Consider the following 12,783-nt stretch of genomic DNA (forward strand, 5'->3'; position numbering starts at 1 on the left):
AGCGTCGCGCTACAGAGCGCGGGCAGGGCACGGAGGAGCGAGGGGCGGGCGCTGGCGGCGGGGCCCGCGGGGTGGGAGGGCCGGGCGGCGGGGGCCCAGGCCGCCCCCTCCGCGCGCCTCCCCCGGCGGCGGGCCCTGCGCCCGGGACGGAGGGGGCGCCGGGCTGGCCGCCCTCCCCCCGGGCTTGCAGGAGGCCCCGGGCCCCGGGCCGGGGGTTCAACGGCGGGCTTCCGCCCGGGCAGCTGGAACCCGCTCGGCGGGCGCAGGCCGCGCGGACCCTCGCGGTCCGGGGAGGGCGGCAGCTGGTTGGCTACTTAGTGGCGGGCGGTGGCAAGTGTTTCCTCGCCCGCGGGCTCCGCGCCCCGAAGGCAACTGTTGCAAGCAGCCGGGAGCGGCTCCCTTCCGCAGAGAAGCCCCTTCCCCGGAGAAGGGCGGCGGCCGGCAGCGAGGCCGGCCTCGCTCGGGGGCCCCGACCGGCCTGGGGCCCCGGGCCCCCTCCAGCCGGGCGCGCTCCCCCGTGGGGCGCTCCTGATGGGTACGGCAGGCCCCCCGGTCGCCCCAGCCAGAAAGGGCTGGGAGGGGGCGTATGAGGGCCGCGGCGGCCCCGGGCCCCGCAGACCCCTCGCTGGGCGCCCTCGAGAAGCCCCCCCACCGGGTTTCCCGGGCGCCCCCTCCAGCCGCGCAAGGGCTGACGGGAGCAGAGGCGTTTCCTGGAGCGAGGCGAGGAGAACCTCCTGCCCGGGCTCGGCTTCCCGGCAGGCCCCGCGCGGCCAGAGCGCGACGAGCCAGCAGCGGCTTCCGCCGCGGGGGCTTCTGGGAGCGGTAGTTCCCCTCCCTGCTCGGGCGCGGAGGAAGGCGGTCGGCGGGCGCGGGGCCCCTTTCTGCTTCCAGGGAGTCGCCGCCGCCCGGGGCCGAGGGCGGGGGACCGGCGGGCCGCTCGGCCTTCTTCCGGCGGGCGCCGTTGCCATGGGGGGCGCCGCGGCCTAGCGCGCGGACGAAGCCTGGGACTCGCGTAGCCGCCGCCGCCGCCGCCGCCGCCATGTCCTTGGTGGCCTACGCCAGCAGCGAGGAGGAGCGGGAGGAGGAGGCGGAGGAGGAGGCGGCGGAGGAGGAGGAGGAAGAGGGGGGCGGCGGGGGCGCCGCGCGGCTGGGGGGGCTCCTCTCGGCGCTGCCGCCGCCCCGGCCCGGCCCGGCCCCGCCGCGGCGCCCGGCGCAGCCCGTGCGGATCGCGGCGCCGCGGCTGCGCGAGGAGGTGAGCGGGGGGCGCGGCCGCCCCGTCCCGTCCCGTCCCGTCCGCCCCGTCCCCGCCGCCCCGCCTGACGCGCTCTCTCTCCCTCCCGCAGTCCGACTCGGAGGACGACGAGCCGGCGCCCAAGAGGCCGGCGCGCCCCGGCGGGCTCTCCGCGCTGCTCCCGCAGCCCCGCCGCGCGCCCGCCGCGCCGCCGCGCCGCCCGGACCCCGCCGCGCCGCCCTCCCCGTCGGCCATCAAGGCGGCGGCCAAGAGCGCGGCGCGGCAGGTGGCCCGGCAGGTGGCCCAGGAGGGCGAGCCCGAGGCGCCCGCGCCGCCCTTCTGCCCGCCGCCGCCGCCCGCCGCCGCCGCCGCCGCCGGCTTCCCCGACGACCTCCCGCCCGGGACCGAGCCCGACGGCCAGGACGGCGCCGCGGCCGACGCGCCGCTGGAGTTCCGGACGGCGCCCGGCGCCCGCCCCGCCCCGCCCGGCTGGCCCCCCGCGCCCGGCCCGGGCTACGGCGCGCCCTACGCGGTGAGCGCGCGGGGACTCGGGGGGCGGCCGGGGGGCCCGGCGGGGCGCCGCTCTGAACCGTCTCCTCCGCAGGGCTACTACGGCGGCGGCTACTACGCGGAGAGCGACCCGGCCCTGGGGGCGCCCCCCGAGGGCAGCGCGGACGCCGCCCCCGCCTCCTTCATGGACGACGAAGCGGTGAGCCTCCCTTTCCCGGGCCCCCGCCCCGCAGAGCGGCTGGGTTCCCTCTGCGCTTCCCCACCCGGTGCTGGACTCGCTGGCCCTCCGTGGGACAGGTGCCTTCTGCGCCCCGCGGAGGCCGGCGGCGACCCCCGCCCCCGCCTTTGGGGCTCTGCAGAGGCCCTTCCCCAACCCCGGTGTCCCTTTCCCTCCGGATCAGTTCAAGCGTCTCCAAGGCAAGCGCAACCGCGGGAGAGAGGAGATCAACTTCGTGGAGATCAAGGGGGACGACCAGCTGAGCGGGGTGCAGCAGTGGCTCACCAAGTCCCTGACCGAGGAGCAGAGCATGAAGTCCTTTAGCAAGGTCTGTCGGGGGCTGCCGCCCCCCCCGTCCTGGGTGGGAAGGGGGGTCCTCTTTGCCTCTGACCTTCCGTTTCCCTTCAGAAAAAGGGGGAGCAGCCCACGGGGCAGCAGCGGAGGAAGCACCAGATCACATATCTGATCCACCAGGTGAGGCCCTTGGTTTTCGTGGGTTGGGCCGGTCCCCCCCCACGTGGGCCCTTCCCTGCTTACACTTAAAAGGGTTCAGGCCCGCTACAAAGGAGGGCTCCAAGGGCTCGCTGGCTGCCAGGAGGCAGGGCCGAATTTCCTGTCTGGTCCGGGTGCGGGTGGGCTTTGGGCCCCGGAAGGCGGGTGCCTCCTTGCTGACCCCCGATTTCCCTGGCAGGCGAAGGAGCGGGAGCTGGAGCTGAAGAACAGCTGGGCGGAGAACAAGCTCAGCAGGCGCCAGACGCAGGCCAAGTACGGGTTTTAGCGCCCTCCCAGCAGGGTGGCCGGCCGGCCAGCCAAGGACTCTCCCGAGCAGGATGGAAAGCCCAGGAGCGCGCTCTGCGAGGCGGCAACACTTGGCGGCCTGCGGGGAAGCGGCTGGCGGTGCGTCCAGCGCCTGGCCAAACGGCCCCCGAGGGGCAGAGGGAGCGTGTCCACTTGAGTCTGGGGGCTCCCTTGGCTCACGAGACTGCCTGGTTTCACTCCGATCCCTCTTCTTTCAAGTGGCCACCAAGGCATGGGGGAGCCCTGTCTGCACAGGGCTGGCCGCCTGCCCCACCCCACCCCTCAGCACAGCCTACCTGGGGCGCAGCGGGCTGTTCTGGCTACTCTGGACGGCTTGCTTGGCTGTGGGGCTGCTTCCCCCCCCTTAGCGTCTATGGGTGTTTGTGTTCCCGACTGTGTCTTGGTCCTGCTGCTGGCCAAGGCAAGTTCTTGTTTTCGTGAATTGGCAACGCTCTCCCCATTCCGATTTGATTTTGCAGATTGTCCTCAGAGCCTCCCCAGCTCAGGGTTTCAACACCAGAGACGGGGTGGGGTGGGGTGGGGTGGGGGCTCACGTCTTCACCCGCAGAGCACCCCCGGCGGTCAGCCCTCTCGCCCGGTCCGTGGCTGCCCAGGAGTTCCTTTCCCACCCCGAGGAAGAGCAACCAGGCCTTTTAAGAAAGTAGCTTTTTGAATTTGTTTTCCTTAGCCCGGTCCCTAAAGGGGGAGCAGTTTTCCCCTTCGCTGGGCGGGTGGCCTTCCTTGCCTGCCGCTCTGCTCCTCAAATGCCAGATGAGCAGACTCGGGAGGGCAGGGGGTCTCCTGCCTTTCCTGCCCCTCTGGTGAGCCTTGCCCCTCTGCAGGAGTTGCTCCTGCAGCTGCCAGCGGCCTCAGCTGCACCTTCCCTCCCGCTCCCCTCCCCCTCCCCCTCCCCCCTGCTTCCGGTGGTCTTTGTTCGCAGGCACCCTGTTCGGATTGTAGCTGTTTTCTGTTGAGAGGACGTCCATCTTTGCTGCAAAGTATCTGTATTTAGGTTTTTTTTTAAAGGATCTTGGTTTATTTCCCTGGACACTTTAGTACTTAGGAAAGCTCCCTGTCCCTATTTTGAATATTCGAAAATAAAACTCATTCAGTAATTTTGTTTGTATTTTATGAATTTGTCCTGGAGAAGAGGTTATGGGGGAATAAAACATGGACTTGAACTTGAACCCCCCCCCCCACAGAGGGGTGGCCGAGATGGCTGGAGAGGTCCAGGGCTGCCATCCAAGGACCTCTCCTGAGGAAGGGGAGGTGAAGGGGTGGGGTCCTGGGGCCTGTTGGGGGGAGGGTCTTGTGTTGATTGCAGTTGCTGTGCTGGACCACCCCCCCACATCTCTGCAAAGCCAGCACACCTTGACCGAGCGGGATCCTGCTAAAGAAAGGGAGCCCCCCTTCTGGCTCCAGCTGCCCATGCGGGGGCTGCTTTCCCCTCCCCAGTGGGAGTCCGGGGCCCAGAGCAAAACCCTCATGAGCCTGACCTCGGTGGGCTGCGTGTTTCCCCCGGACTTGGCTCTCGGGACGCTCATCTCGCCTGAGCACGGCGGGGGTGTGTGTGGGTGTGTGCACGCGCGAGTCAGTGTCACTTTCAGTGTCAGTCACATCACAGTCACAGCCACTGGCAGAAAATAGGGCTTTAATGCCCAGCTCTGCTCCGGCCTTCTCCAACTGCTTTCCCCCAGAGCTCTTCGCCTGCGACCCCCGGCCTGGGCAGGAAGGAAGAGGAGCAAGGCTGTAAGGTAGACTGCCTGGCGCGGCGGGGCTCGAGGGCTCACTGCCAGCCCGGGCAGCGGCGCGGGGGGCGGAGAAAGGGGCCCGGCGCAAAGTCGTGGCGAGGCGAGGCTGAGCCCGGCCGCGTGGGGCCTTCTGTGCGCCCCCTGCAGCGCTGCTGGCTGTCGCCTGGCCGGGGCCTCGCCGGGCGCGCCGGCTCCCGAAGCCCGGGGGCGCCCCCCGCCAGGCTGTAGCGCCGCTCCTCCTCCAGGAGGGTCTGGCCAGCAGCGCAAAGGGGCCGAGCCGCCCCGGGGGGTGGCCGCTGTCCCGGCGCGGGGGCGGCTTGCAGCGCTCTCCGGCGAGGAAGCGGCGGCGGGCGCTCCGGACCGCGCTGCCTCTGGTGCTTGAGCCGTAGGTACCCCGGCGGGCGGCGGGAGCCCTGGAGTGCAGCCGCCGCAATCCCTGGCCGCGGCTCGCTTTCGCCGCGGGGCTTTGGCGGGTGCTCCGGTCCGTGGGCGGGCGGCTGGCCGGGCGGCGGCTGAGCGAAACCAAAAGCGGTCGCTTTCCTCCGAGGGCGCAGCGCGCCGACTCTCAGCGTGTCCGCAGCCGCGGGGAGGTCTGGTGCTGAAGAAGCGGACGCCTTCAGGCGGGCTCGGGGTGTGTGTGGGGGTCCGATTCTGGGGGGCGGCGGAGAGGGAAGAGCCACGTCCGGGGGGAAGATGCAGGCGGCGATCACGGCCGTTTTGTCGGTGGCCGTTCCGAAAACAGGTGTTGAGTGCAGCGCCTGGTCTGCGCCTTGCAGGGTTCCGTCCAAGCGAAACGGTTCAAACTCCTGAGAAATTCGGCTCCTTTGTTTTGTGCCAGGGTATGGAGAGAGAATATAAAATCCACCTGTCCAGGTAGCCGATCGCAGCCTAGTGTTTGGACCTCTCCTCCGCGCCTGGGGGTGGTCTCGGAAATTGGAAGCTCCCTCTAAATCTGGCGGTCGGTCGTAGAATTTCTGCCTTTCCCACGGGCAGAGGAAGCAGCCTGTTTCCAAGGTTGAAATATGACTCAAGTTGCAAAAAATGCTGGCAGATTTTGTTTTTTTGTTTTTTTCCCACCAATGGGTGTTTTTTGCACCCTGAGATAGTGGGCTGTGCTGGGAAAGGATTAAACCGCAGAAACAGAATATGCTTGTTTGCAGGAGCGGGAGAATGGGGGCGTTTTTTCCTGGAGGTCGTTGCTGAAGGTCTCTCTGCCCGAACCGAGATGTGGGGCTTCTAAGAGAGCGCCCCTTCCCCAAGCCTCACCACAAAGCTAGGCCTCTGCCGCGCCTGCTTTGTCCGTGAGCCAAAATCCCCTTTATTTATTAAATCCCTGGCCTGCATGAAAGTGCTGGAAGAGCGTCAAGAATCTGGGAATTGCAACATGGTTGGCTGTGTAAGCGCTGGCTCTTCCTTCTGCCTTAAATGAGGCGTTTGTTCTTCTGGGGTGGAATACAGAACTCCACCGCGGGAATAATAGATGGGAGATTCTGGGGAACAAGACAGCCAGGTCCGGTTTGGAAAGGAATGCACCACTGTGGCCTGGCTGGGGGGGCTCCCTCTGCCCTGGTGAGTGTCCACGACTCCTTTGGGGACTGCTCCCCCCATCCAGCTGGGACGTCCCCTTGAGATCCTCTGAAGTCTGCGCGGCTGGGAAGTCTGGCATCGGCTGGGAAGCTTGGCATGGTGGCCGGTGCTTCAGAGAGCATCACCGGACGCGCTCTTATCAGCTGGCTTTGCTGGAGGGCCCCTGGAGATTCTCCTCTTGCTCTCTTGCCCTTTCTGAAAGGCCGCACGTCCCACTCCTTTCTGCCTGGCGGCTCCCACACTTGCCCTCCCAGCCCCTCGCCTGCTGACCTGCATCTGCCAGTTGGGCAGGCCTGATCTGGAGGCCCTGCAGAGATGGGGAAGGGAGCCCCCAGTCGCCAGGGTGCCCTCTTGTCTGGCAGTGGCAAGAACAGGCCGGCTACATTCCAAAGCCATTTGGGGTGCACCTCGGTCCCTGGGGAGGGAGGAGGTCAGGGCCCTGGGAAGGAGGGCAATCAGACCGCATTCGGAGAGCCTGCCCCGGGGCTTGGCTCTAGGCGGGCAGGCAACCCACCAGGTGCCTGGCTTCCTTTCCTTGCTGTCTTTGCATCTGCTGAGCGATTTGCGCCTTCCTGCCCCCCACCCGCCCCACAAGCGAGGCTTTGCTCACTCCAGCCCCGACCTGGGGAGGGGGGTAAGAAGGGGAAGCTGCTGCTCAGGGAGGCTGGGGAAGTGGGGGGAACTGAGACGCCCCGACTCGCAGGAAATGCAGGCTGCTGGCGGGGCGGGGCGAGACCAGCCCCTGCTCTGGCTGCCTTTCCTGCCTCCGCCCTCTCTGGGTGCGCGTGGCCCCCGGGAGCGTTTAGGGGCAGCTGGTTCCGCATGGCCCAGGCGGGCGCGCAAAACGTCTCCGGCCCGGCTGGCTGAGCGATTCTGGAAGCGCGAGCCGGATCGGTGCAGGGGAGCCCATGGCGGTGCCGGCTGGGAATTGTAGTCCCTGGCAAGTGGGGCCCCCGCTCCTTTGGGGCATCTGGGAAAGGGCTCCTGTATCACAGAAAGACCTTGCGGGGGTGCGGTGGAGTCCCTTCGGGGCTCCGAGACCTCCGGCCAAACTCCGGGGGGCCCCGCTGGCGGGGCGCGGCGGGGCGGGGCGGGGCGGGTCTCCCTCTGCAGGTGCGCTGCGCAGCTCCGCCGGCCTCCCGCGGGGCGGGCGAGGCTTCCCAGCACCAGGAAGCAGAGGCGGCCGACTGCCCGCCCTCGCTGGGAGGACCGGCGGGGAGCCGTTGCAGCCGTTGGCAGAGGGGCCCTCCCGGGGGGGGCGGGGAGGGGGAGGAGCTTCCTGCACCGGGTAACGGGGCGCGTGGGTGGCTTTGCCCGGGCTCGGAGCGGCCAGGTTGGGCGGGCGCTGCGCCTGGTGTGCAGGATCCTCAGCGTGAACTCGGAGGAGGGAGCCCTTCCCCTCCCCGGGTTTGTGTCCAGCTGGGCGGGGCCAGGCCTGGGGTGCGGAAGAGGCCCTTTTGGTTCCAGTAGGGTCACCCCCTCCCTCAAGGTGTCCTTCCTCCCCGCCTCTGGGAGCAGCCTGGCAGCCTGATTTGACCCGGGTGGGCTAGATTGCACAAAGAGGGGCCCCTCCCATTTGGATAGCGGGGGGGGGGCGTGAGGCAGAGCGAAGCCGGCCTGTTGCCTGCAAAGAGCAAACCTCCTCCTTTCTTCTCTCTGCAGCTGATGGCTAAAGATGGAGGAGGAGCCCAAGTCTGCCCTGGCAACCAGGTGGCTGCAGGAATCCAGGTGAGGGGGGCGCTGGGACCCAGGCCTCCCCTGCCCCCGGATTGTGCAGGGCGTCAGGAACAGGGTGGAGGACGTGGTAGGAGGAGAGCAGCGATCAGGAGGCGTCTGGGAGCCCCTTTCCCCTCTGATTTGATTCAAAGGCAGGCGTTTTCGCGAGCTGCAACTGCATAGAACGGCCACAGCGATGTAGGATTTAAGTTGGGGGGAGGTGGGGGGAGGGAAGTGGTTATGCAGAAGGAGGAAGCCTCACAAGCCCCTTCTGCAGATTTTGACTGCAGGTCCCCCAGAGCTCAGCCGCTCCTCTTGCTGGGGAACCCGCTGTTCACCCGGCCCGCCACGGCACCGGTGCTATTTCCCTTCTTGCCAGTTAGGCCCAGTTGCGGGTCCTGGGGGGTCTTGCTGGGTGAGCGTCTTTGCCCGCTCAGCCCCCATTCCCTGCTGCTTCAGGAGACGCCGTGCAGCCTGGAAGACGACGAGGTTTTTCTGAGCGCCGAGGCCCCAGCGCCACCCAGGCCCAGCGCGGCCCCGGCGGATCCCTTCCGCCACTGCAGCGTGGACGAGCTTTACGAGCTGCTGGAGACGTTGGGCAGGTGAGGCCTGCAGGGCGTGGAGACCAGAGAGACCGGCTCTGCCTCCTCCTCCTCCTCCTCCCCCTTGCGCTGGCAGCACACTGTGAAGGCAGCGAGGGCAAACGGTGCAGGGATGGCACCGAGCCCCAAAGCCCATTGTGCGTCTCCTGGGCCCTTGTAGCCCCACCTGGGCCGCCCCTGCCAATAGCTAGCCACGCTGCAAGAACAGGGGAGGGATGACGGTCCTGCAGGAGTCAATTGAACACCTGGCTTTCCCCCCTGCCCTGCCCGGGCTGCTTTCTGCCTTCTCCCCCTTCCAGCGGACACTTCGGAGTAGTCCGGCGTTGCCGGGAACGAAGCACTGGCGTTTCCTATGCTGCCAAGTCGGTCAAGATGCGGAAGCGCAAAGGCAGCCGGCTGGGGCTGGACCGCGAGCAGGTGGAGCGCGAAGTCTGCATCTTGCAGCAGCTTCAACATCCCAACATTATGCGCCTCCATGATGTCTTCTCCAACAAGGCCGAGATGGTGCTGATCCTGGAGCTGTGAGTGCCAGGCAGGAGGAGGGGTCCCGGGGAAGCCCCTCCACCTGCCCAAGGCCCCATTCCCCAACAGTCCCCCCGGTGCAAACACATGCAGGCCCAGGGGTTGGGATCCCCCCCTTGGGTCAGGTGGGCGATGCTGCAGGCCATGGACCCTGTTCATTCCCCTGGGTTCAGACCCCGGAAGACGTTCGTGGAAGATTCAGGCGAGCATCCGAAATTGCCTGGTGCAGGATGAGCCCCGTTTGCTCTCTGCCTTTCGGTTTCTCTCTGCGACCTGAGGGGAGAAACAGCGGTCCGGTCCGTATTAACTGGTCATCCGTCCCCGTCCTGTCCGTTTTTCTGCGCGTAAAAATAAGGGTTGGTGATCAGATGCTCTTCAAAGTGGGCATAACAGTTCCCCCCTCAGCTCCCGGGGCTGGGTGTAGTGGGGCGTCCTGCGTAAGAGCCCTTGTGCACCAGATGGGGCCTTCTGGGGGATGGAGGGCGAGCCCCAGGAGCTTCCATGGGGCTTTGGGGTGTGGTGCTGTGCTTCAGAAGCCTTGGGGCACTCCGCAAGGGGGCGCCTCCAGCCCCTGACCCCCCTGCCTCCCCGCAGCATCCAGGGCGGCGAGCTGTTTGACTTCATCGCGAAGAAGGAGCTGCTGTCCGAGGACGAAGCCATCGAATTTCTGCAGCAGATCCTGCACGGCTTGGCATACGTGCACTCCCGCCGTATCGCTCACTTCGACCTCAAGGTACCACCCCGCGGGCTTCTGGGGCACCCCACACCGGAGCCTCGTTGGGCTGAGCATGGGCAGCAGCACCAACCCCCTCGGTCTCCTGTCTCTTCCGCAGCCTGAGAACATCATGCTGCTTCAGAAGGACGTCCCCAACCCCAGGATCAAGATCATCGATTTCGGGCTGGCGCAGAAGCTGGAGGAAGGGGTGGCCTACAAAAGCCTCTGTGGGACCCCCCAGTACATTGGTACGGCTTTGGGTCAAGGAGAGCGGAGAGCGCTCGCTCTCCGACTGGGAAAGGGAGGCTGAGGAAGCGCCAGCCGAGCCCAAGGCAGCCTTGGTGCTGTGCCCGGGCTGCCCTGAAGCCCAGCTCCTCCTTGAAGAAGGAGGCGGGCACCTTTGCAGGGACACCCAGAGTGTCTCTGGGAGAAGCTGGAGCTGCCTTATAGCCCTGACAATGCCCGCCAGGCGCCCTCGTAGCTGCAGTGGAAACGGGATTTCGGCCGCTGGGAGGGAACACCCTCGGAGGTCTTGGGAATGACACGTTGCCGCTTGGTTTCCTCCTTCCCTCTCTCGATTTCTTTCCCCCCAGCTCCTGAAGTGATCAACTACGAGCCCCTGAGTACAGCAACGGACATGTGGTAAGAGGCAGCCAGGGGGGCCTCTTGGTGGCATCGTGCAGGCCTTGGATAAGCCTGGTGGGGAGAGGAGGGTCAGGAAGTGGTTATGGCGGAGTTTCTCTCTCTGGCGCTCCGCAGCACGCTGCAGAAAGAAAAGCCCGTGTGCTAACCCTTTTCCTGGAAAAGAGGGAGGGATCGGGGGGGGCTTTCTTCCACCCCTCCCTGTGCGTACGTCGACAAGACAATGTCACCAAGGTCATCCGGCTGGAGAAACGACCTCTAGCCGAGGAGAGTCCCTGCTGCGCCTTCAGCTCTCCCCTTTCTTCCCTCCTAGGAGCATCGGGGTGATTACCTACATTTTGTAAGTACCTGCAGCTCTTTTTTGGGGGGGGGCTTTGAGCAGATCCTCAGTTACGCCCCTGCTGTTCACTTAGGAGGGAAGCTGAGGAGAGCCATGTCCTCCTGATGGCTTGCAAAAGGAAACTTTTACTGGAGTTTGCCAGCTTTTAAAAAAATAAATAGAAATGAGATGGTACCTTTAAAGCTGGCGGATGGATCCCTCCCAACACCCCCTTTCCCTGCCTTTCTTTGGAACTGCCCCTTGACTTCTAACCGGGGGCTCCTGTCCAGTGCCAGTCGCCTTCCAGGCTAAGGATCGATTGCTCGCATGGCGTGGCGGGCTCTGACGCTCCCCCGAATCGTTCCTCCCCCAGGCTGAGCGGCATGTCCCCATTCCAGGGGGAGACAGACGAGGAGACCCTCTCCAACGTTGTCTCCGGGAATTACGAGTTCGAGGAGAAGTATTTCAGCCAAACCTCGGAGATGGCCAAGGACTTCATCCAGAAACTCCTGGTGAAGGAGCCCAGGTAACGCCCGACCCAGGGGCTGCAGGGGTCCCCCCAGCGCCTGCAAAGCAGGCGTTGTGTCTACCCCATCCAGAAAAGAGATGCAGGAATAGCACTCTGGCTGTGGGGAAGACCGTTCCTTGGGGAGGAAATAACAACAAAAATGAAAGTGGGGAGCGGCATGCATTGCCAGGATGCCCTCTCCCCAAATGGGGTCTCTCCTTCCCTTTCCCTGCCCCCCTTCGGCCTGCAAGAAGCCGTGCGCGAAAGGAGGAAAATGGATTTTGGTGTCTGTTTCAGGGAGCGAATGACAGCAGCTCAGTGCCTCCTCCATCCGTGGATCAAGGTAAGAGAATGAGTCCTGTCTGTCGGTCCGTCCCTTCCTTTCCTCCCTTCCGCTTTGAGCCCTCCTGGGCCGGGTGTGGAGGCCCTGTTCTGTGGTTCTCCGCCTTGGCAGGGGCTGGCCATCTGGTACCCAGGGCTGGTTTCAGGCGCTTGACTTTTTCCCTCTTGCCCCCTCCAGCCCCTGACCCGGAAGCAGGCCGTGAACCGGAGTCGCTCCTCCATCAATATGGAAAACTTCCGCAAATTCAACGCTCGCCGGAAGTGGAAGGTGAGCCGGGCGGCATTTCCGGGGCCGTTTCCCCCGTCTCCCCCAGGCTTGGCAGCAGAGGAGCCAGCTTGGTGGCCCTAGGCCCGTGAGCCTGCGTCTCCCCCATTGCCAGGCAGCGTGCCTCATGGGCCTTGTAGTCCAAGGCCTCTTCAGGCGGCAGTCAAGGCCTCAGCCCCCCTTCCTTTGCAGCTGTCCTACAACATGGTCTCGGCGTGTAATCGTCTGTGCCGGCTGCGACTCCTGTGTCAGCAGACGACAGAGGAGGAGGTGACGGCCCTGGTGGGTGCAGAGAAGCCCCTTCACTGCCTGCTGGCTGGCATGGAGGGGCTGGCGGGGCAGGGGCAGCTTCTTCCCCTCGCCTGACCCTCCTTCCCTTCTTTGCTCCGAGCAGCGGGACTGCGAGAGCGACCAGGAGGACGAGCCCAGCAGCCCGGTGGTCCTGCTCCGCAGGCGCCGAAGCATCTGCTCCTGAGCGCGACGGCGACTCCCGCCCGCCCGCCCCCCGTCCTCTTGCCTGTGCTCAGCCGGGATGGCCGCGCCCCCGTTCTGAACAGGAGAAGAGCCTTCCCAGATGGAGGCAGCGCTTTGCCCTCCTGAATGGTGGCAGCAAGGGGGCTCCTGCCGCCTCCCTGCACGCGCAGAGTGGTGCTGGCTCCCCTTGCCCTGCCCGAGGGGGTCCGCGGGAGCTCCTTGCCCGGCTCACAGCCCTGTCCAGCATGCCAGCCCTCCCTTGGCTGCCCCACATGCGCCCCTTGCAGGAGGCCCTGCGAGTGGGCTGGAGGCTCCCCTTCGAGATGGGGGAGCTGGAAGATTCCCCGACGGGGAGCCTCGCACACCTCTTTCCCTGCTGCGCTCCCGTGTGTTTCTGTGGCCGTGGGTCAGGCCCTTTTAATCCCTCAGTTCCCTCTCCTTCGTTTGGAGAACAGACGCTCTCCCCGAGCGCCCGGACAAGAACAGGCTTGAGCAAGTGCTTGGCTGGTTGTAATTAAAAAAAATATATACATATTCACCAAAGGGGGAAAACACCATTAGAAGGTGTCCATTTTTGCATTTCT

General features: G+C 65.9%; 2 protein-coding genes across 8 annotated transcripts; both read left to right on the forward strand.

The window, feature by feature from the left end:
- The first annotated feature begins 170 nt into the window (after positions 1-170).
- PRCC (proline rich mitotic checkpoint control factor) lies at positions 171-3,872 on the forward strand. Its single transcript, XM_088137101.1, has 6 exons — positions 171-1,252; positions 1,344-1,763; positions 1,836-1,940; positions 2,143-2,286; positions 2,367-2,432; positions 2,650-3,872. Exons 1-6 carry the CDS (start codon positions 1,040-1,042, stop codon positions 2,734-2,736), a joined length of 1,035 nt encoding a protein of 344 aa, XP_087993227.1. The 5' UTR covers positions 171-1,039; the 3' UTR covers positions 2,737-3,872.
- A 745-nt stretch (positions 3,873-4,617) lies between these two features.
- Positions 4,618-12,756, forward strand: LOC103062088 (death-associated protein kinase 2-like). Of its 7 annotated transcripts, none has more exons than XM_088137099.1 (13): positions 4,618-4,892; positions 7,757-7,822; positions 8,270-8,412; positions 8,712-8,933; positions 9,529-9,667; positions 9,768-9,897; positions 10,243-10,291; positions 10,605-10,631; positions 10,984-11,136; positions 11,416-11,461; positions 11,639-11,728; positions 11,918-12,007; positions 12,120-12,756. In XM_088137099.1, the coding sequence occupies exons 2-13, from the start codon at positions 7,760-7,762 to the stop codon at positions 12,198-12,200; spliced, it is 1,233 nt and encodes a 410-aa protein (XP_087993225.1). In that variant the 5' UTR covers positions 4,618-4,892; positions 7,757-7,759; the 3' UTR covers positions 12,201-12,756. The 7 variants fall into 7 exon arrangements, with proteins under 7 accessions (XP_087993225.1, XP_025028483.1, XP_025028481.1 ...); XM_025172715.2 differs by lacking the exon at positions 4,618-4,892 and adding an exon at positions 4,983-5,138; XM_025172713.2 differs by lacking the exon at positions 4,618-4,892 and adding an exon at positions 7,383-7,501.
- The last annotated feature ends 27 nt before the right edge of the window (positions 12,757-12,783 follow it).

The sequence above is a fragment of the Python bivittatus genome, unplaced genomic scaffold, assembly GCF_059951505.1.
Source record: "Python bivittatus isolate LINGU-HERP-01145 unplaced genomic scaffold, Pbiv_v1 ctg000180_np1212, whole genome shotgun sequence".
Taxonomy (NCBI): domain Eukaryota; kingdom Metazoa; phylum Chordata; class Lepidosauria; order Squamata; family Pythonidae; genus Python; species Python bivittatus.